The sequence below is a fragment of the Mycteria americana genome, chromosome 5 (genome assembly GCF_035582795.1).
Source record: "Mycteria americana isolate JAX WOST 10 ecotype Jacksonville Zoo and Gardens chromosome 5, USCA_MyAme_1.0, whole genome shotgun sequence".
In the NCBI taxonomy this organism is placed as follows: domain Eukaryota; kingdom Metazoa; phylum Chordata; class Aves; order Ciconiiformes; family Ciconiidae; genus Mycteria; species Mycteria americana.
In genome coordinates, this window is record NC_134369.1 from 60,264,836 (window position 1) to 60,285,063 (window position 20,228).

At 38.5% G+C, this 20,228-nt stretch overlaps 1 protein-coding gene across 5 annotated transcripts in view; it reads left to right on the forward strand.

Annotated features, from left to right (window-relative positions):
• EML1 (EMAP like 1) overlaps window positions 1-20,228 on the forward strand; it is a 132,202-nt gene that overhangs the window by 59,739 nt on the left and 52,235 nt on the right. For 3 of the 5 annotated variants that reach the window (XM_075503572.1, XM_075503570.1, XM_075503571.1), the window contains exons 2-3: window positions 14,841-15,023; window positions 18,508-18,570. In XM_075503572.1, the coding sequence (XP_075359687.1) occupies window positions 14,841-15,023; window positions 18,508-18,570 (246 nt within the window). The remainder of the gene's footprint in view (window positions 1-14,840; window positions 15,024-18,507; window positions 18,571-20,228) is intronic. The other 2 variants (XM_075503573.1, XM_075503575.1) reach the window with 1 other exon arrangement.

Below are 20,228 nucleotides of genomic sequence, written 5' to 3' on the forward strand. Positions count from 1 at the left end.
ATTAGACCTGTATAAAAATTTAAAATCATTCTGTGCTGGAAACAGCAATTCCATGACTCCCTTGACAAGTCAGCAACTTGCATGGTTGTGAAATCTTTTCTCTTTTTTCCAGTTACGACCAGGAAGAATTGACATGTTGCTCTTATGAGTCCCTGTTACCTGTCCTTCAGCGAGCTCTGGTTAAGAGCTGCATACTAAACCTCAGTTATCATATGGTGCAATCTGTATGAGCTGAATTCCCACTTCTGCAGCTGTGGGAGTGGAAACGTGAGGCAGTGAAATAAGCTCAGTCCTTCAAGGCTCCTCTCAAAGTGGCTGGCGCAGGGTGCAGTGAAGTCCAGAGGATTCTTCCGACCTTTTGTATGCACAAACCTTGGGAAACAAATGAGCATTGTTAAAGTGACTACATCTTTCAGAATTTTTCAGCCTTTTTTTCTCTTCTGGTAAAAGTAGCAGCTTAAAAAAACCCCCCGCTTTTGACACTTCTGACAGACTTCCACATGGTAATTAGATAGTAAAAAGAAGGTGTGGGTTGGCAAGGCATTAGATATGAATGATATGCAAGTTTGTATGCATTTTTCTGTAAGCAACGTTGTTGCACTGAAGACGAAGCCCTCTGAACAGTTGTGTAAAGCAGAGGTTTAAAGTGAAAATGAGTTGTATCTATTTGAAATAATCCAAGACAAGCTGGAGCAACCTACTGGCACTCTCGTTTCTATTTCCAAATAACTCCTTTGTCTAGGTAAGAAGTTCTCAATACAGCATATTATGTGTATAATCTTAGAACTGTGTGCATTAGCTTCCAGTCTTATTTATTTGCTTTCAAATTAACTTTCTGGATTAATAACATTTTTCTTGCACTGTATATTCTGAGAATTACCCTTCTTACCCTTTGCATCCTATTGAGGGTGCAGGAAAAAATGGCTGGAAGAGAAGATGTTTCTGTAGTTTGTATCAAGGAGAAGGAGGAATGGATAGAGGGAAGGAAGATGAAGCAGGGCTTTGATGCAGCTATAGCATATCAGTTAGTCCAAAGGGAAATAGATTATGGGGAGATATGCACAAGACAGAAGAAAATACATGGCATTTAGTATTTCTGTGGGATTTTGGGACATCCAACTTAATTTGGCAGGATATAGTCAGTAAGTCAAAGGTAGTGGTGGCAGCAGAATTGGTTTCAGGTAGTGGCAACTTGCCCTCTCTCCTCTGCCATGTTTCTGTCTGCATGCTTTGGGTTTTGTGCATGTTCTGGGTACTGTGCCTGCTGGGAGCCTAGTTCTATACTTTCCACCTGCTGGGTCCCAGCTCCTTCCCATGACAAATAGGGACCCACTCCTACCTGCTGAAGCCCTCTGAGCTCCCGGCCCGGCAGCGCTGCCAGCTCTCTACAGTAACTGCTGGGGGGAGGCGCTCGCCCCACGCCCTGGGACCCTGACTCCCAAAGGCAGCCCACAGAGGTGGTTGCGTCCCTGCGTGTACTGACTTGAGATACTGAGATACGGGGCAAGCTCTTCCATAAAGTTAGTGGCAGCAACAGCTGCCTGTGTTGCAGGGACTTGTCCATGGGCAGTTGGGAGGCAGTTGTGAGGGCCTGGTCCATGCTGCCAGTTTTTATATACTATTTTCTCTGCAAATTTTTAGCATCATTTTGATTTCTTGAGAGAAGGTCAGGCTGACTTCTGGAGGATTTAGCGCTGTTGGGGGGACCCTTTTCCCACCATACTGCTGCTCTGTCCCATTTGGCAGACTGTGAGTCTTTCAGAAATCAGATGTGAGCTGCCAAAATAGCAGATGATGTTTCTGTTGTGCATTCTGTAGTCTCTCATAGCACTGGTGTTAATCAGGCTTCATGTATAGGTCTCAGCAGCACAACTGAATGTCCTCCAGCCCTTGCCCCACCTGACTGTGTAGTCTTTAGCCCCACAGAACAGCTAAGATGACCCTGACTGAGGGCTACAGGGGTAGGGCTGGGTGGATTTTACCTATGATGGACACAAGGGACATCTTCCACTAGATCAGATTGCTCAAAGCCCTGTCCAACCTGACCTTGAACATTTCTACTGATGGGGCATCCCATCAGTTGTCTATGAAACAAAATATTTTTTTATCTTCTGGTACAGATCCACGGATGCTAATGCACTCTCCTTGCTGTTGGTTGTCTCTGTAGATGAACTAGCAAGCAGATAGCAAGTTCCAACACCTCTGGAAAAACTAGGAAAATTGTGAAGCTTTCCTTTTTAAGCTCTGGGAAGTTAGAAAATGTTAGAACTAAGGCTGCATAATGAAGCTTATAACACAACTGTTTTATTCATGTGTTACAAGATTTTTTAATTACTTCATCGCCCCCTATAATTTTCATAGGAATTGTGCCTCATTCATTTCACAAGACAAGCTTTCCCTGAGTCCAATAAATCCAGTAAATCTAGTTAATGTAAATTTGAAATCCAGTAAATATAAAGCCAGTAAATTTGATATCCAGTTCAAAAGCCTTTCTTTTTCTGGCAAGGAGAGCTAGTAAGGCATTGAAGTACTTTCAATACAGTTTAAGAACATATGTAAAAATTAATTATATTTTTCTAGGAATTTTTGTTTTTTAATGAATAGGGAAGTGGGAACTATCACACTCTGAATGACTGCTCAAAATGTGTTTTTCAGTAAAATACTTGTGGTTTGGTTTTTTTGTTGTTGTTGGTTTTTTTTTTTTTACTTGATAGTGTACTTATGAAGCTGTCTTGTTTCCATTAAAAAAAAAAAAAAAGGAGGTGTGGATAGAATATGTTTGGTCAAGTGTGCGACTCCTTTGCCTGGTGGTGCTCACTGCTACAGCTGTTGCTTGTTGGCTTGAGTGTAACTGGGGATGCCTGATCAACCAGATCGTTTTTCATTTCTCTTAAACTTTTGACTTTGGAAATATGAAATGCTTGGTTTTGGTGAAGAATCAAAATTTGGGAACTGTTTGTTACAAACAAGACCATTGAGTGTGAGTAGTTGGGTCACTGGCCCAGGGAAGCTGTAGCTCTTGGGGTGAGACTTCTCTGCCATGGAGCGAGCCTGATGTCTGGGGGTTTTCCTAAATGGTCATGTTAAATATTGGGAATATGACCTTCTGATCTGTGTGTCTTACCATGAGATTATTTATTATGCTTGTGTCTTTTACAGAACTAAGTATTTTCATGCTGAAGCTTTTCTGCACTAGACTTTACTCTTGTCTGTCTTCTGCTAAACTGAAGGGTATTTTGAAAAAGGCATCTCCCGCTTGCCTTGTCTGGCTTACAAAATTGATGTGCTGTGAGCAGATGTTATTTTCTGAACTATCTCTTCAGTTCAGTAGGGAGAAATGTTTTCCAATCAGTTTCGGCCTTTTTCCCATCTCTCGTAAATCTAGTGATTTCCAAGTTCAGTATGTTGCTCAGCTTACTGCCTATGGAAATTACTGCTCTGTGCTGTGTTGAGGAAGTTTACTATACCTGGGTGTCATTTTGGGCAAATCTTATCACTGAAATAATCTTTATACACTTGGGACTGCTAATCTGTGTTCAGAACTGCTTTTAAAAATGTACCTGTTTGGATCGTAAATAAAGATTGTAATGTTAAATGGTGTCCTGGCATGTTTTGAATTTGAATTCTGAAGTTGTAGCCTACAAAAAAAAAAGAAAAAAAAGTTAAAAAAAAAAAATCAAAGCGGGGAGGATAAGTAAATAAATAAATTCCAGGTTCCCAAGTGAGAACCCTGAAAATATTAAGTTAATTTAGTTCAAGTGGCTATACTTGCTCTACCTTGTGTCTGTACACTTGGATACAGAGTTCTGACTTATGGCAGGTCCACCCACATCCAGAGCTAAGAAAGCATAAGAGAACTTTTGCCCTAAAGCTACATGGCCGTGTTAGCCTTAAAGGTTTGTCTTTGCTGGTAGGCTCCACCTTATCATGAAGGTTGAAGCTCAGATGCTGGTAATCACAGGGCGACAAGAGCTTTATCAGCCAGATTTTCTGCAGGGTTTGTTGGCACTAGTACTTCAGCTCAGTGCCATTAGGAGATGGCTTCTGGAAAAGGATCTGCACAGTCTTTGCCCATCTAATCTCTCAGGTGAAACTCATACAGGAGGAGTACTGACTGCCGCCAGAAGGAAATCAGTCCCAGAAAGTCCTTGAGGGAGAGGAACGGTCGTGAGCCAGGCTCTGCTTGGCCCTTGGCCTGGGACTTGTTCCCAGCCAAGGGCGGATCAGGCATCTGCTGGCTCTCTCCCTTCTACTGAGGACTCTCTGTGTAGCCCTGGGGAGATATAATACTTGCACTAGTTGATGAAAGCGTATTTGTAAACTTTTTTCGACAAACATGAAAGCTATAAAATAGATTATCTCTGTCTTCTCCTTTGTCTCCTCTTCCATGAAAACCTGAATTTCTTTTAAAAATAGGCAATGTGCATGTCGTTGTAGCATTGCCAAATGCTGCGGAGGATGGGGAAAGCCTTGGAGTACAACTCCTTCGCTCTCACAGGGTGGCAGGACCACACTTGCATAGTGTGCTGGGAATGGCATCGCAGCTGGGTGAAATTTGTGACAATGCTATGCACCCCACTGTGGTAAAAATAAGAATATGATCTCATGCTAGGGAATCCAGTTAAAAATAAAAAGAAATCAAATTGTCTTCAATTAGAGGAAATGCATTTTAAACCAAATAATTTTTCAGATTATGTATGTTTCTCTGTTTCCTGAAACAAACCTGCATTTTTTTTTTTTTTTAAGGGTAGGGAATAAAGGGGGTTTCTTCCTTCTCTGTATCCTAAAAAGCCCCAAAGCAATCCTCTTCCTGGTTATTACCAGGGCATCTAACACTATCAAATGCAGTGTCTCTGGCTGTATTTGAGTCCTTGGCAAGGGCAATTTGTTCTTTCTGCATTAATGTCATTAGAGATTTTTTGCTGGAGAGTGGGAATGTGTGATCTGAAGATTTTAGAATAAAAATTATATTACTGTTAATTACATTATTATATTACATCTGTCAGAATTAAATGAAAGGAAGACTTAACCTTAGTTGAATACGAAGATGGACAATATGGGGAAAAATTCCAGTCTGTTGTGGGCATCCTGTGTGCTTTTTTTCCTCTCCCATCCAAGCAAGGCTGTCACTAGTTAATTCAAATACTTCTCATGAGCACTAGATTAACTGGCAATAGTGAAAAAAAATGTACATTACTGTGAAAGACAGTACTGAACAAGACAGGTTTTAAAAGAAGACCTAAAATAGTTTTCTAAATTTGAAAGAATTTTTTCCTTTAAATATTTAGATTGTGATTTGTCTTTGTGACAACCTGTAATGAAACCTAATGTTATACTGCATTAATTTTAGAAACTAAAGTATTCACGAGGTACAGAGTTCTGAAAAAAATTCAGACCACTGCTGGAAGTGAAGCCATTAGCTGAGAACAAGTAACCAGAGTTTGCAAAAGTGATAAATCTGCTTTTGACATCAGTAACCCCTTCTGCAGGTGCAGGAGGAATGTTTTGTTCTCTTTGTATTATGTTGCTTACTTTGAGTCTACAGAAAACAATTCAAAAAGCTGGTAAGCCTTTAAGAAATGTAAATGCAGAATATTTGGGGGGAGTTATATCTTACAAATAAATGCTGTCTATTAGAGGCTGAGATTTTCCAATTCTTAATTCTCAAAGGATAAGCTTATGAAATAAGACAAAACACAAACTATTTCTAACTGATAACTATGGATTTCTTGCTATTGATGTAGCCTCAGTTTTAGTAAATCTTTAATTTCTTAAATGGAAAAAGTGTTTTATTTGCTTACATATTTCTGAAGTTTAATAGTGTTTTCAATTTGGTTTTTAAAACCTTATGCATATATGATTATAATTTTCATTAAAATGCAGATTATAAGAAATTATAGGTAAAAAGTTAATGGTCCGAGTAAATTTGAGTATCAGTTGCTGTTCTAATATTGAATATGAAAGTTATGAAAGTGAAGAAATGTATTCTTGACGTAACTAGTTTCTTAAGTGTTTATATAGTGCTATCTCTAATGTAATGTAAAGGCTACATTTAATTGAAGATCAGCTAGTGGCTGATATGTCTTAGTGGTTTCTTGCTAGTGTGAATCAACTTTTGTCTAGGAAAATAACATAAATACACAACAAACAAGATAAAATAAAATTGGTTTGTAATGCATTATCACAGGCTGACATCAGTAACTTCCAAAAGATGTTTTAAATCAGTTTTCTTGCCTTTTAAATCTGTCCTGACAGCAAGTAAAAGTAAATCTTTGCTTTGCTTGCATATGCCGTAGTTGAAGAATCCAGTGGAGGCATCCAGTTTTTTTGAAGGCAGTGAAAATATATTGAACTAAGTACTGATAAAGTTTCTAAGAAAATGTTTTGTGTGTACCAGTGTGTGGAGTTTATTTGTGCGTGGTTTAAAACACGTTTAGCTAAAGCAAATCTTGCATCTAAGTTGGTTCTTTTTGTCTAACAGTGCTAAACAAAAGCTGAAGTCTTATTAGTGTACATCATGTGATGAATTTTGAATTCATCCCTTGCTAGCTTTTGTAGGATGACTTGAACGTTGAGTCATAGCTGTGACGTGGAGATGAAACTCGTCGTAAATGTTCTCCTATGTTCCACAATCTGCTTTTCTTCTCTCGTTCTTAAGGGCGTGATACAAGCACATCCTCAGTGCATCACTGAGAAGCTAATGTGGTAAAACACAGCCCAGCTCTTCTGCCCTGAGATACCTCAATTCATTACCCTACCGGTTCCTTTCTTTACAAGTTCATGTTAGACTGTATCTTCAGCTTCTTGACTAGGCAGATGCCATGGTGTCACTTCTCTCAAACTGCTATCCTTGTGTTAATATTATGCTGCAGAAGGTCATCTTTATTCTCCTGTCTTTTGTTCACATTGGATTTTTTTTTTTTAATGGTACAGACTGATCCCAGAGTAATGTGAGGAATGATAATTTGTTAAAACGTTTTCTATTGATTTCTATGCTCAACAGAGCCAGCACAGTAACTCTGAACTGTAAAGTATTTACATTGATAGAACTCTTCTGGGGAAAATTCCTCTAATTTATTGATGTGTCAAAAATTTCTTCCATCTTCCACTTAAGCACTATTGGAGAAGATAATTTTTTAACTGGTTGATTTCCAAATAGAAGCTCATCTACCATCTGCTGGGGAAAAAACAGTAAGCTGCTGGTTATAACTTGACAGCTACAGGCAGGTCAAGGGCACGTGCTTATAATTTTGCTACAGTGATTGCTGACTAATTAGGCACGAGGAACTTTCTGAGAATTTTCTATTAAGATCATTTTCTTCTCTCCCATTTTGTTAATGAATACAGTGCACCCAGCTGTGAGGCTCTGAGTGATGATTGCTATTATGGATTTATCCTTTCAAATTCTGGTTCTAATTTTAGGAAGTTCTATTCCTCGTCTTTAAGTTTCTAGTGGTAAAACTGTAAAAGGACAAGTTATTCCTCAGCGAATGTTGGGAAATACAGTAATAAGATTTTATAAATACTGGACTACAATAGCTAGCTATATTAGACGAGGGAAAATACTGTTCACAAATAACCATCTGTAGTCCATACATAGTAGATGAACAAATATTTGGATTAGAATGTTTTTATTAGAATGGTTTAGAAGTAGTCTGTTCTCACAAGATGATGCTTTACATTACTGTTCCTGTGGTCTCTTTTAGATCACCTATCTCTTGGGTTCCCAGTGCAGTCCAGAGTTCGGCATTAGGCGGATGTGTGGGATAGAGTTGTCTTCTTCCCATTTCCTCCTACACATACATACCTTGTGAGGACATGGAAAAACTAATCTGGTCTGTTCAGATTACTTACTGTGAGATGTACCTGATTGTACCGAACTAGGGCATCTCCTTGCAATGCTAATCGCTCTTATCTTAAGTACATGCATTAGAATAGGGATTGAACTGAAAAGTTGTCCTACCTGTTCAGAGACTGTATGCATATATACATATATAAGTTTAGAGATAGGCATGGTATTGTTCCTGTAGCTATCGGGTTTAAAGATTAGATGTGATTTCTTGTTCCTCACAGTCAAAGCTTTCCAGCTAAAAAAGCATATATGGTGCTTGCACTTTTATCCTATTATATATACTTTTATAACAAAACACAATTAAAGATTTTGACATAATAAAGGCCATTCCTTTAGCAGTCAGCTGGCAACCAGTTTTGCTTTCTGAAATGTCATGTAAAGCAACATGGTTTTACAGTTTTAACTGTTGTTAAAGATTTCTGTCTGGTTTTTCCCTAACCACACAAAATAACAAGATTAAATAGGATAACATTATTTTGGGCTTTAAATCCACTTGCTTCTCACAGTGGAAAGCTCTAATCTGGTCAAATCAGGGTCTAGCAGACCAGTCCAGTATGTACCAGACTTTATGATAAGCTGTTGCCCATATGTGTTGTCATTGTCCCCAGGAGACGAGCCTGGAAAGCTGCTGCTATATTTCAGGTACGGTACAATGTTTTGCATTAGAAAAGTGGATGGAGGAAGGATATTTAGTCCTTGCAATACTGTCGACACTAATCTTTTAAACAAAGGAGTTTGGTGTGGTGTTGTCAAAGGAAACTAAACCTGCTGTTTTATTTTCCTATTGTTCTCTTGCATAGAGAGTCTTTTGGTCTGCAAACAACTGCTGACATTATGCCACAGAAATTGCTACAAGGAGAATACTTGGTACTTTCCAGATCTTGCATCTAAGCCTGGCAATGGTGTGGTGGCTGCATTCCCCTGTTTATGTGCCACACTGAATTGCTTGTGTTCATTTTGCGAGATGTTTTCATTTTAAACCTTGGATAGTTGTGTCTTCTCCTAATTCTCCTTTTTCTCTCTGTTGCTGTCATTTCAGACAGACTGTGTCTATCAAATAGGTTGTCTGGCTGACTTCTGTGCCCCAGACTCAAAGATGCATGAAATGAACCAAAAAGGGAGGACAGGATTTAGAAGACATAGGAGATGCTTGTCACAGAGGGATTTTTTTTCTGCACTGTTAGAGTTTCAAGCTAAACAGATGGCATTGAGAGAGGTGAAGCGGAGAGGTCATTTGAAAGTTAGTGTTTGTGTGACTCCCAGGGAGCTTGAAGAAAATAGTTTAAGTAACTCAATTACTTGCGTGAGGTCTCAGTGATGATGTAGGCAGGAGAAGGGGAGGTTGCCAAATGTGTACCAAGTGACATGTGCTACATCTGACAGTTTTGCAGAGTTAGTGGAGTCTGAAAAACATGGGCCTTTATGGGTGGAAAAATGTTTCAGGAAGTGTAGCATCTTCACTGTTCTTACCTCCTTGCTAGTATGCTGGGTCAAATCCAGTCTATAGTTCTCCCTATCTAAATTCAGCTTCGGGATTGTGCTTTTTTGTTTGCTTGTTTTTTAATAAATGCTATTCTTAACTTTATCTCCTTTGGTGTCATGGGCTTTCTCAGCGCTACTGTGTTACACCATGCAGTTGGCTGCATGCTGGGGGTGGAGAATTCCTTTCTGTCCATGTGCATGTTTCATAAGGCTCTAGTCGCAGTCCTGAAGTTCATAGCATTTTCCAAGGAATGTAAATACTTGTACCAGTTAATTTCAGGAGAAATCCAGAGTGTGATACACTTACTGATATCTCTCAATGACGGACAGTATTCCTACCAGTTAAGCTCAATTCAGGCTTGTTGGCACCATCTACATCTTTATGCTAGAAGAAGGGCGTCTCTGTGTACAAGTGATGCTGCCATCCTTTGCCATGTTTTGCATCATGTGGGTTATCTTTGATTTTTGCCAGAGACCACTGCTGGAATTTGCTATCCCTGGAAGGCTTAGATTTTCTTTTCTGATGTCCTGCAGAGTGTCTAAATTCAGGGACAACTCTGGTAAAGCCTTTAAGATGCTGCTTTTAAAGTGTATTATAATAGTCTCTAGCAACCACACCCCCGTTGTGCTAGGTACTTTACAAACATATGATGCATGGAATATATCCTGAAAGGTTTTGGAAGTACTTCGTGTACAATTTGATCCTGTTAATTGGTGCTCCAAAGAGACCATGTAGATTGAATAAACTCAAATTTGTTTGCCAGTCTTTTGAGAATCAGTACCTAATGTTTCCGCTACTTAATCAGCTGCCATTGTCTGAGCTGGACAAGACAGTCTCAAAATTAATGTCTGCGTAAGGCAAAGGTGGAATATGTTTAATGAAGTAGTTCTTCTCCGGGGGGGGGGGGGTACCAAGTCTATTTTAATTTTAATTATTTCCTACACCATTAATGTACAGTTCAGATTGAGGTTTTCCAGCAGGTAAAATCTATAGAAAATGTAATGCTTCCTTCTAACTAATAGTGTAAGTATGTAATTTTGCTTTAGCCTACATAAAATGAAATAATATTGAAATAATTATTGTAAACATCGTATACGTCCTGTTGTTGGCTTTGCTTCAGTTGTTTCTTCACATTTGGCTAAGTTCAAGTAATAAATTGCTGAAAAACTGGAAGACGCTCTGGAAGCAGATTAATCATCTGAGTCAGTATTGTCTTTTAGTTTGCCACAAGAAATCTTTCCAATCTATGAGATCATGGATTAGCTGGTTGGAAAATTTAAAGAGAGGCATGAAGAACATTCCCTTTTTTTGCTGCCTTCTCTTTGAAACCTGCAGGATCTCAGCAAAGCATAAATGACAAATGACTTCTTTCCAAGCTTTACCACAAATATGTATTATGGTGAAAAAAATCAGGCACCTGAATTGATACCTCCTCATTTTATCTAATTTTGGACATTGTAGGTGGCATTTAAGTCATGAGATGTAGATTTACATGTTTGAGACAGTGATTTAGACTTGCATTATAATCCATGAAAAGAAAGGAACACTTGTAGAATGTGATTCACTTCAGATTTCTAAAAACAGGGTGCATAAATTTCACTTTAAAAGTGATGAAAAATTGATGAAAAAAGAGGCAATGATTAATTCTAACACGCTATCGATGCTACCTATGTAGGTGATACGATGTCTGTTCTGTCTGTCCATGGGGGAAAGTGGTGGTAGTGACTGATAAGTAGATCTAATGCTTCAAGGCAAATTGTTAGGATTTGTAGTCTCCTTCATATGCCTTTCAAGATGGTGAACATCTGTGGGATTTATGACAGCTAGATTGCAAAGAGATCACCAAACCTAAACATATGCCACTGTTAAAGAGTTGTTAATGTTGTCGAATTTAGCGTCACAAAAAGTAGTATGTATTGACACAATGGTATTCTTATTACATTGTAAAGCTGTGCAGCAAAGGTTGTATATTATTGCTGTAAATTTCTATTTATGTGGATTTCTTTTAAAAGCATGCTTTATATTTCCTTGGATTCACCTGAAGGGTTCTGAGCATCTTTACAGTAACTGAGAGAAAAGCGCTTTATAGTAATGATGTAACTGTACAACCAAAGCACGCTTGTAACCCAGCTGCCATGTGAGTGCGTGAGTGGACCCTGCAAGGGAAAATGTAGTCCCAGGCTGGACCACCTCAAGGCACAGCAGTCGGTGGCCTCTTGACACCCCACAGCCACCTTCCTCCAAACCCCCTGTGCTCCCCTCTCAGCCCGCTCTGTGCGAGTTCTTTGAGGATGTGCTTTATCCATGAGAAAATGTGGAACTCGGTGTCATAAAATGTATAGTCACTTTAAATTTGGTATTGGCTTGGGAACAATAATAATACGGTGGCTCTACTTGGAGTCTAAATTGCATTACAAATGTGTGCTAAAAATTTCCTTGCAAATGTTCTTTGCTGTGAGGATGAGCTGTATACTGCAGAGGCAGATCACAAGTTAGGCTAACAATATAGCTTTTGCTCTTGAGGGCAGAGTAGATGACATCTGTTGTGACTTTTGTTGTTGTTTGGTTAGTTTATATAATTAATTATTTTTTTCTTTTCTGGTACCATACCACTTTGCTTATTTGGCTGCGTTGAAGTTGCACCTTTATTGCTCAACGTACTCAGATGTAATGATCTCAATGGCAAGAACATTCCATCCTCTTCTTGCATAACAAACAGGTTATGCTTATTTTATAATTGAACTTTACATTCTTCAGAAAACATAGTTTTATCATATTCTGTGTCTCTTTTCTAGCTTACTTGTATATGCATGCAAAGAGGAGGCAAAGTGAAGTGTGACTGGACTCTTAAGAAATCTTGTCTTCAGTTGCAGTCTTGCTGAAAGTTGTTACAAATTTTCTTCTTTTCTGCATCCTTGAAAGGGAACTGCATCCAGCTCAGTAACCACCATAAAAAAGCAAGTTGTAGGTTGCAACAAGGATGAGGGTTATGTTCACAAGGACCAGGAAGAATGATGGTAGCGGAAGGCACAGACATGCTGTGTCCAGAGGAAGGGTTTGCTGGTGCCTGTTGGTCAGTGCGGATGCGAGGGGAAGAGTCACAGTGGCAGCTGGGAGAAGGGGGAAGAAGAGAGAAATATGTACATCTTAATAGTTATTAGCAGGAGTGATTTCTTATGGGATTGTAAATAAACCAGTGCCACTGATTTACTATTTGAAGATATATATTTGAGCAAAAATACTGTTTCTTTAAACTTAAAAATTAGTGAAATTGATACTTCAGTGAGGATGTTTTCTTTTGTAACAAGGGCTAGAACATTTTAACACCAACCAATTTCTCCCTGGGTTTCCTTCTCTGCCCTGAATTTGGGAACTGGCTATTTTTTGTTGACTGAATTCAGATGCCGTGCCGCATTGAGTTTGGCAGAATGGCCGAAGTTTGAATTTGGCTTGTATTGGTTAAATCAAGCTTTTGATTTGGTTGCCTATTGTCCAGTATGCTAATCCATGTTATTTCCAGCCGAGTTAAAGTGTAAAGTCATTAGAGCAGCGTGGGCCTTTTGTTTGTACAAGGAAAGGTTAAGTTCTACAGGCAGCTCATACTGCTGCCAGCATGGCTGCTAATCTGAGTTTGGGGATTAATTACCTGTAACAGCTGCAGGACAGAGTCCTGTGCTGAGCAGAAGTCTGATTAGGCCAAAGTTTGGAAAGCTTTGTCATAGGGAAAGTTTTTCAGCATTTTTCAGGAACTTGAGTTCTGATTTAGTTTGTTTAGAACCAGATACTTACATTACCACTATGCTCAGCCTAATAATATCCTAATGTTGATATTTTAAATATGCCCTGAAAATCCTATAACAGAATTAACAAGCAATTTAAAGTATATTAGCCTGTAACTATTTATGGACTGTCAATATTGTTATAGTCTTTGTTTCTGAGTTGTTTCTAATTCAGCTTTTGGTAACCGCAGATAGCTGTTGGGGGTGCGAGGGGTAAGGAAGCCAAAACGCAGTTTACGAACAGATTTCAAAAACAATTTGTATTGGGCTGGTTTGGAAATGAACAGATTTTTTTTTTTTTTTACTTTTAAATGCAATTTTTCCACAGACCCTTCTGATTAAAAGTTTGTATGTATTAACATATTTGGACATGCTTTTAAATGCACTCAGAAGCTGTTGTTTTCCTGTTTGAAACACTTACTTTGTTTTAAAATTCAATACTAGTTATTATTATGCACAAGCCATTTAACTTTCATTTTATGCCCTTGTACAAAAGAAGTGGAAAACTCTAGTTTGGAATGGAGGAGAATTAAGCACATAAGAAATGAAAAGAAATACCAGCTTCTTCACAAAGACAGATTGGCTTTAACAGAAGAAATATGTGCTGTGGACTTGCGTTAGGAATGAGGGAGAAGTCAATTATCATTGTAGATAGTAGCATAAATATCCATTTTTGCTAAAGTATAACTTATTAAGTGTTCAAATGAAAGCTATAATCCAATCATCACTTGACTAACATTACTTAAAATGATCCCATAAGTTAATACCCAACTCTTTTTTTAGGTTTCAAATCCACCTAGTTAAATAAAACTTTGCAATTCTCTAAAAACTGCACAATTTTTTTTTTCCCTAGTAGATACTGACTTTGACATCTTGGGCATTGCTTTTGTCTTCCTTTCTTCTTCTTTTTCCTAACTTAATATTGTAAGAAATTGCAACGTTTCTATGTGATAGGAACTGCAGTGGAACGAAAGTGCTCATTTAGGAAAAATATTCTTATTACTAGTTTTGGGTGGAAAGAATGTGTAGTCCTCATCAGGGAGTTGCAGGCTTTAAGCTTCTGTGGGTTATTCCAAATAACGGGTGAATTGTGTGCAAAGTAATGACCCTTTGAAGAATTTGCAGGCTAAGAGTACAATTACTGAGTAATTCTGAGTTTATTTCATGTTTCTATTTCAGTCAGAGAGAATGTTCTCATAAAGCTGCTGGTATAATTTAGGAGTTAGCAGATGGGGTTAATATCTATTCTCCAGTCTGTGGATGATAACTTGAAAAAGTGTAAGCCTATCTGTTGCTTATATATGTCTAAGGTATGCATTCTGTCATGTAAGTGAGAGAGAAAAATCTGGAAGGGTGTGTAGCGTATCAGAGAGTATAGCTTTACCTGAATGACTGCCAGTGCCAGAATGTTGTGTTGAGCAGAACAGTGAAGGGTGATGGTTGATCGCTCTGGTTCAGACATGTAGGTAATTCATAGTGGGGCCCAATTAACAATAAGTAGTCCTGAAGCCAACCTCATTATCATGTCTTACTTATGAGTACTCATCTTTTTTTATTTACTTATTTATTTGATTTCCATCTCTTCCTTTTGGTCACTTAAAAACTTTCTTCCTCAAGATGTCATCAGGTCTGAGAAAAACCTTGTTTTTACCTGCAGCCAATTATATAAGGTATTCCTTGATGGTTATACATTGTTGATAATGCATCTTTTCTGCTGTTTTCTTAGATGACAGTGCCTCTGCTGCAAGCAGTATGGAGGTAACGGATCGCATTGCCTCTCTGGAGCAACGTGTCCAGATGCAGGAAGATGACATCCAGCTGCTCAAATCTGCCCTTGCTGATGTGGTTCGACGCTTGAATATTACAGAGGAACAGCAGGCTATGCAGAACAAGAAAGGACCTACCAAAGGTTTGCATTTCAGATATATCTAAAATAGGTAGTGCAATTCAATAAGTGTTTTATATATATTAAAATAGGTTATTCTTTAGATCTTTGAAATGCTCAAAATCAACAATCAAACTAAAGAAAAAAATAATTTTGAAATTTAACCTGTTAAAGAGAACACATAAAAATCCAAGTGGTTAAATCCCTGAGCCTTCTGAAATTCCCATGAACCAGCAAAACATTTCCATGTTCTTGCTGCTTAATCCACTCCCTATATTTAACCATGGCTACTACCTCCTGACTTTTGATCAAGATTATTTTATAAACTCTTTGGGGAATGTATCATCTTCTATTGGTGAAACTCCTAAGAGGTTTTTTTCTGATAGAAAACATGAATTAAATTTAAGTAAAATTTAATTTTCATTTAGTTAAAAATGTCTTTAGTGTCTTTGGATGGTGTAGTCATAGCCAAAGACAGAGCTCTGTGCTAGCGCAGAGGTGACATGACCGAGAAGATGGTACACCACCAGGTGCTCAGGTACAAAGGAAAGGTAGAGCTGCGGTTGGTGCCTGACCCCGCTCCAGTGCAGCAGATCCAGAGCCAGCGAGGTGGCAGGTGTGACAGGCATTGCCACTCCGCAATACGCTGTGCTGCGCCCACGTGCTGCAGCGTGCTCTCTTGGTTCCGGCTCTGCAAGAATGGGTTTGTCTGTACACAGATCAGAAAAGCTGCAGTTGAACATCCAGCGCTTCGCAGTAGTAAAGGTTTATTAGAATCCAACTGGTATGATTTACTGTAGTCTGTGAGGCTGCAAAAGCCTGGGAGACTGCCTGTCTGCAGCTTAGCAGAAATGCACGAGGCGTGTTTGGGTAGTCTTAGGAGTAAGAATGGTGGCAACCTAGGTGTGGAAAGAAAGTATGGCTGGCTTCACAGGCTCTCTGTTGCCTAAATTAAGAAATTGTTTCTTTTGGGGTCCTGATATGTATTAATATAAATTAAAAACTTAATTCACACCAGAAGTGTGATGTGTAATTATGGATTCATAATTTTCTCAGCTGGAAATTAGGACTTCCTTTCATCTCATTTATATATTTGTGACTTTGTGACAGATATTTACTTTTAGGCATTAACAGAATAGGTAAGGAACTATTTAATTAATTTGCTGAATTGAGACCTTGTGTTTGTTATAATGTTATGTGTCTGGAGATGAGGAAGGGAGAAAGGGACAGAATTACGGAGCCAGATTAGTTGACTGTATATCATGCTAGTTCTTGGATAGAATATGCAGTTAATGCCTGTGATCTTGTTTTCCTCTTCTCTTCCCTTTCTGTTATATTCTCTTCATTTTGTCTTTGTCTGTTTGATTGAAAAAAAAATTAAAATATCAGATAAGTTAAACGTTACTAAAGATAGCCTCCACTGTGACAAAATGTTCCACCAAATCTGGTTGTACAAGGGATTAAGAGGCTTTATGTTGCCTGTAAAATAGATATTATCTGATGCGTGGAGGAAATAAAGTCCGGTAATTGTTAGAGTTGTAACCAAATCAGTTCTTCTTGCCTGCTGGCTTTACTTAGCAAAATGCAGACCAGATTTTCATGGATTCTGTGAGCAGAGTTGAACTCTAAATCAGGAGATGCTTTCTTGATCATGGCAAATCGTTAAAGCCATAGTTCAATGTACATTGAAGAAAAGCTGCTGTAAGCCTATCCTTCTGCCTTCTATGTCTGTTTTTTGGTTAGTTGGTTTGTTTGTTTGTTTTAAATGAGTATATGACATGGATACTTCTTAATGGGTGTGTGAAATTGTTGTGGTTTAGCCCCAGTTGACAATTAAGCACCACACAGCTTGCTCGCTCACCCTCCCCGCTCTGGTGGGATGGGGGAGAGAATCGGAAGAGCAAAAGTAAGAAAACTCTTGGGTTGAGATAAGAACAGTTTAATAATTGGGGAAAAAAAAAGTAATTAAAAGGAAAACAACAAGAGAGTGAGAGAGGAACAAAACCCAGGAAAAAAAACCAAGTGATACAACCGCTCACCACCCGCCGACTGATGCCCACCAGTCCCCGAGCAGCAATCGCTTCCCCCTGGCCAAGTTTCCCCCAGTTTATATACTGAACGTGACGTCATATGGTATGGAATAGCCCTTTGGCCAGTTTGGCTGTGTCCCCTCCCAGCTTCTTGTGCACCTGGCAGAGCATGGGAAGCTGAAAAGTCCTTGACAGTGTAAGCACTTCTTAGCAACAACAAAAACATCAGTGTGTTATCAATATTATTCTCATACTAAATCCAAAACACAGCACTATACCAGCTACTAGGAAGAAAATTAACTCTATCCCAGCTGAAACCAGGACAGAAATGACAGTGTAACAAGTTTTACTGTGATAATGCAAATGGAGGAATACAAAGCCAATTGCTCATCCATTACAAATTCCTGAAGTGAGTCCTGATAATCACCAACTAAATCCAACTAATTTCTGGAAATAATTGCTACTGTAATGATTTATGTAAAGAACTTTTTAATTTTACCATATATCAGTTGTATCATTAGTGTACGGTCAGCCTTATTAAACCTACTGTGTAACATAAAGCAGAATCTGAAATATCCTGATCATTTGTTTCTTCCAGCAGTTTTGTCAAATATGATACATTTCACATGATGGCCTGTTTTTCCTGTAGTAGGCACAACTACTTTATAATGGATTGCATGCAATTACTTAGCATATGACTAGGCTGAATTTCAGTATTGGAATAGCATTACAGAGGTTCGTGATGGAGACAGTTAGGAGAGGGGTTTGCTTAGACATGGGTGAAACTGGAGGGGTGGCTTCTTGTGTTTTGCCACTTGTGCTGCATGGGACTTGATCCATTTTCTTTCTGTTGGTCGTTTCATGACAAATTCCACGTTTAGAATTGTAAAAAGTGGAGTTTGAGCTCACAAAGTGTCACAAAAATCTCATCCATGCAAACCGGGGTTTGAAGCATATTGTATGCTGCTTCTTTCATTTGATCTATAGGTGCAATAGATCAGGATTAAAAGCATGTGTGTGTCGGGGGGAGGTTCGTGCCTGTGGAAAACAGGATCCCCAGTGTACTGTTTAAAGTCTGGAACAAGAAGCTTCATGGGACAGAAGACAACATTTTCTGAGTACTTCAGATTTAAAATTCGTTTAAAGGTTTCAAGTTTCAGGCTTTCAAACCTATTATGGAAAAAAGCTTGAGCTTGTTTTCAGTCTCTGTGTGTGGTCTTGTTCTAGACTTGAGCTAGGCAGCTTAAAAGTAGTGTACATCACGGCAAGTGAGCTGCTCATCTTGTCCATTTCTGGAGGTCCTTCACTAATGGTGTTTTGGGTTTTTGTTTGGGTTTTTTTTTCCCCCTTCCTTATTTAATTCAACTACTTGGTGGAGTTCAGTATGGCTTCCTGCCTTTGTTTTACTTGCATTTGTTGTTCTTTCCTTTTGCAATTACTGGTTTGTTTGTAAACTTAACAGCCCTATTAATCCATAGATCAGAGTATGATTAAAAAAGCTGCTGCTGAGGCTGATAAACATGTCAGTCCTGCTACCACAGGTAAGACCTTGAAGCAACGGAACTTCCAAAATAAACCTTATTGACAAAGCAACGTGTTTGAGTTACTGATTTATAACAGCAGTGGCATGTTTGGGGTTGTTTGACTGTTATGTCAGTTACCACTGGTGTGAAATAGCTGTTGTAAATAAAACTAAATAGCTTCAAAGTAAATAGTGGATTAATTGAATAACGTATAGTTTTTCTGTGTGCTGTGTAAGAGTTTCATGGTGTTGCTTTCTACGCTAACTGATCATGGGGCTGGATCTTTAAATCTCCAGCTCCAGAAGTGTGTGTTCTGGATTGGCATTGGATTTGAAGCAAAACCTTTGTTAAAGGTTGCAGGGTTTATTCCTGGCTGCTGCTAGTTTCGATTTCATAAGGTTGGGAGAGGAAACAGACTCCAGCTAGTTCGCTCCAGCAACTTTTTAATAGGCATTTTTTATATAACTGTAAAGAAGGAAAACATTTTATTAATTTGTTTATTTAACTTTAATTGTTGTTCTAAATTGTGATCTCAAAGCCTCATTAAAGTTTTGTGAGCTACAGAAATCTTGTCAGGAAACAAGCCTACAGCTGCTCCACTGTAGCTATCTGTGCTTCCTTAATATGCAACAGAATCAGTTTTATACATACAGATTAATTACGGCATTGCAGTACTTAGTCAGGAAACAAGCAGTAAAGCATCCAGCACGAAACTGTAGAAGGAATTTAATTTGGATGAATGAATACTGTTAGAAGTAAATAAGATCGTGATATCTGAATCCCTTAATTAAAAAAAGTAATAAATAAATAGAAGCATGAGAAGCCAAAGTACAGTAAGTTTTAGGTGTTTTGTATAAGCTCTAAAGACAGCATTAGTCTGTTAAAATAGATCATGGAAGTCAGGGCTGGAAGGCACCATGAATTCATTTAAGTCTTGTTTAGCCTTGCCTTAAAGCTTCCTGTAAAATCAGAGAGCCCTTGCTCTTCCTATCTTCGGTAAGAATGATACTGTCTCATCCTATCAGTCTTCTGCAGTTATAGGCTCTCCAATCCTCAGTGAACATGGATAAGATTTTCTTATTTTTTTTTTCTTTGTTGACTTGTTTGCATGTCATCCTTCAGTCTTCTAAGCCCAATAAGCTTTATTCCTTCAATATTTCCTGATGGGTTGTTTTCTAAATTTCTCCCCTATGAACAAATAAATGATGAATACGTGACAAGCAAGTATGTATTTTAACAAAGTTTCAAGACAAAGTTTCTCTTGAAATTTGCATTCCTGAGTAGACCATATTTACTGACCTAATCTTCTCAAGGCACAGGCTTTCATGTTTATCTTCTGTTGTTCAGTATATGAAGACTTCAGGTGAACAAGCCAATAAATGCTTGCCATCAGTGCTACAATAAGATGTTATTATAATATAACCTAGGACTGTATACAACTTAATTTTCAGATTTTTTTAATTTTTGCTTTTTAGATTGTTTATCCTCAGCAGTCTTTTTTCAAAGAACGTTTCATAGGTATTCTCTCTGCTATGGTCTCCAAGTTCAGTGAAGTTTTATCTTGTGTTCCTGAAGTGACTTGTGACTGCTGCCTTCTCTCGGTTGTTGTTTCTCAGAACCCAGAGACTTTTGGCATCTTTACAAAGCCGGCTTGTGATACAAAGTTCTGTCAAATT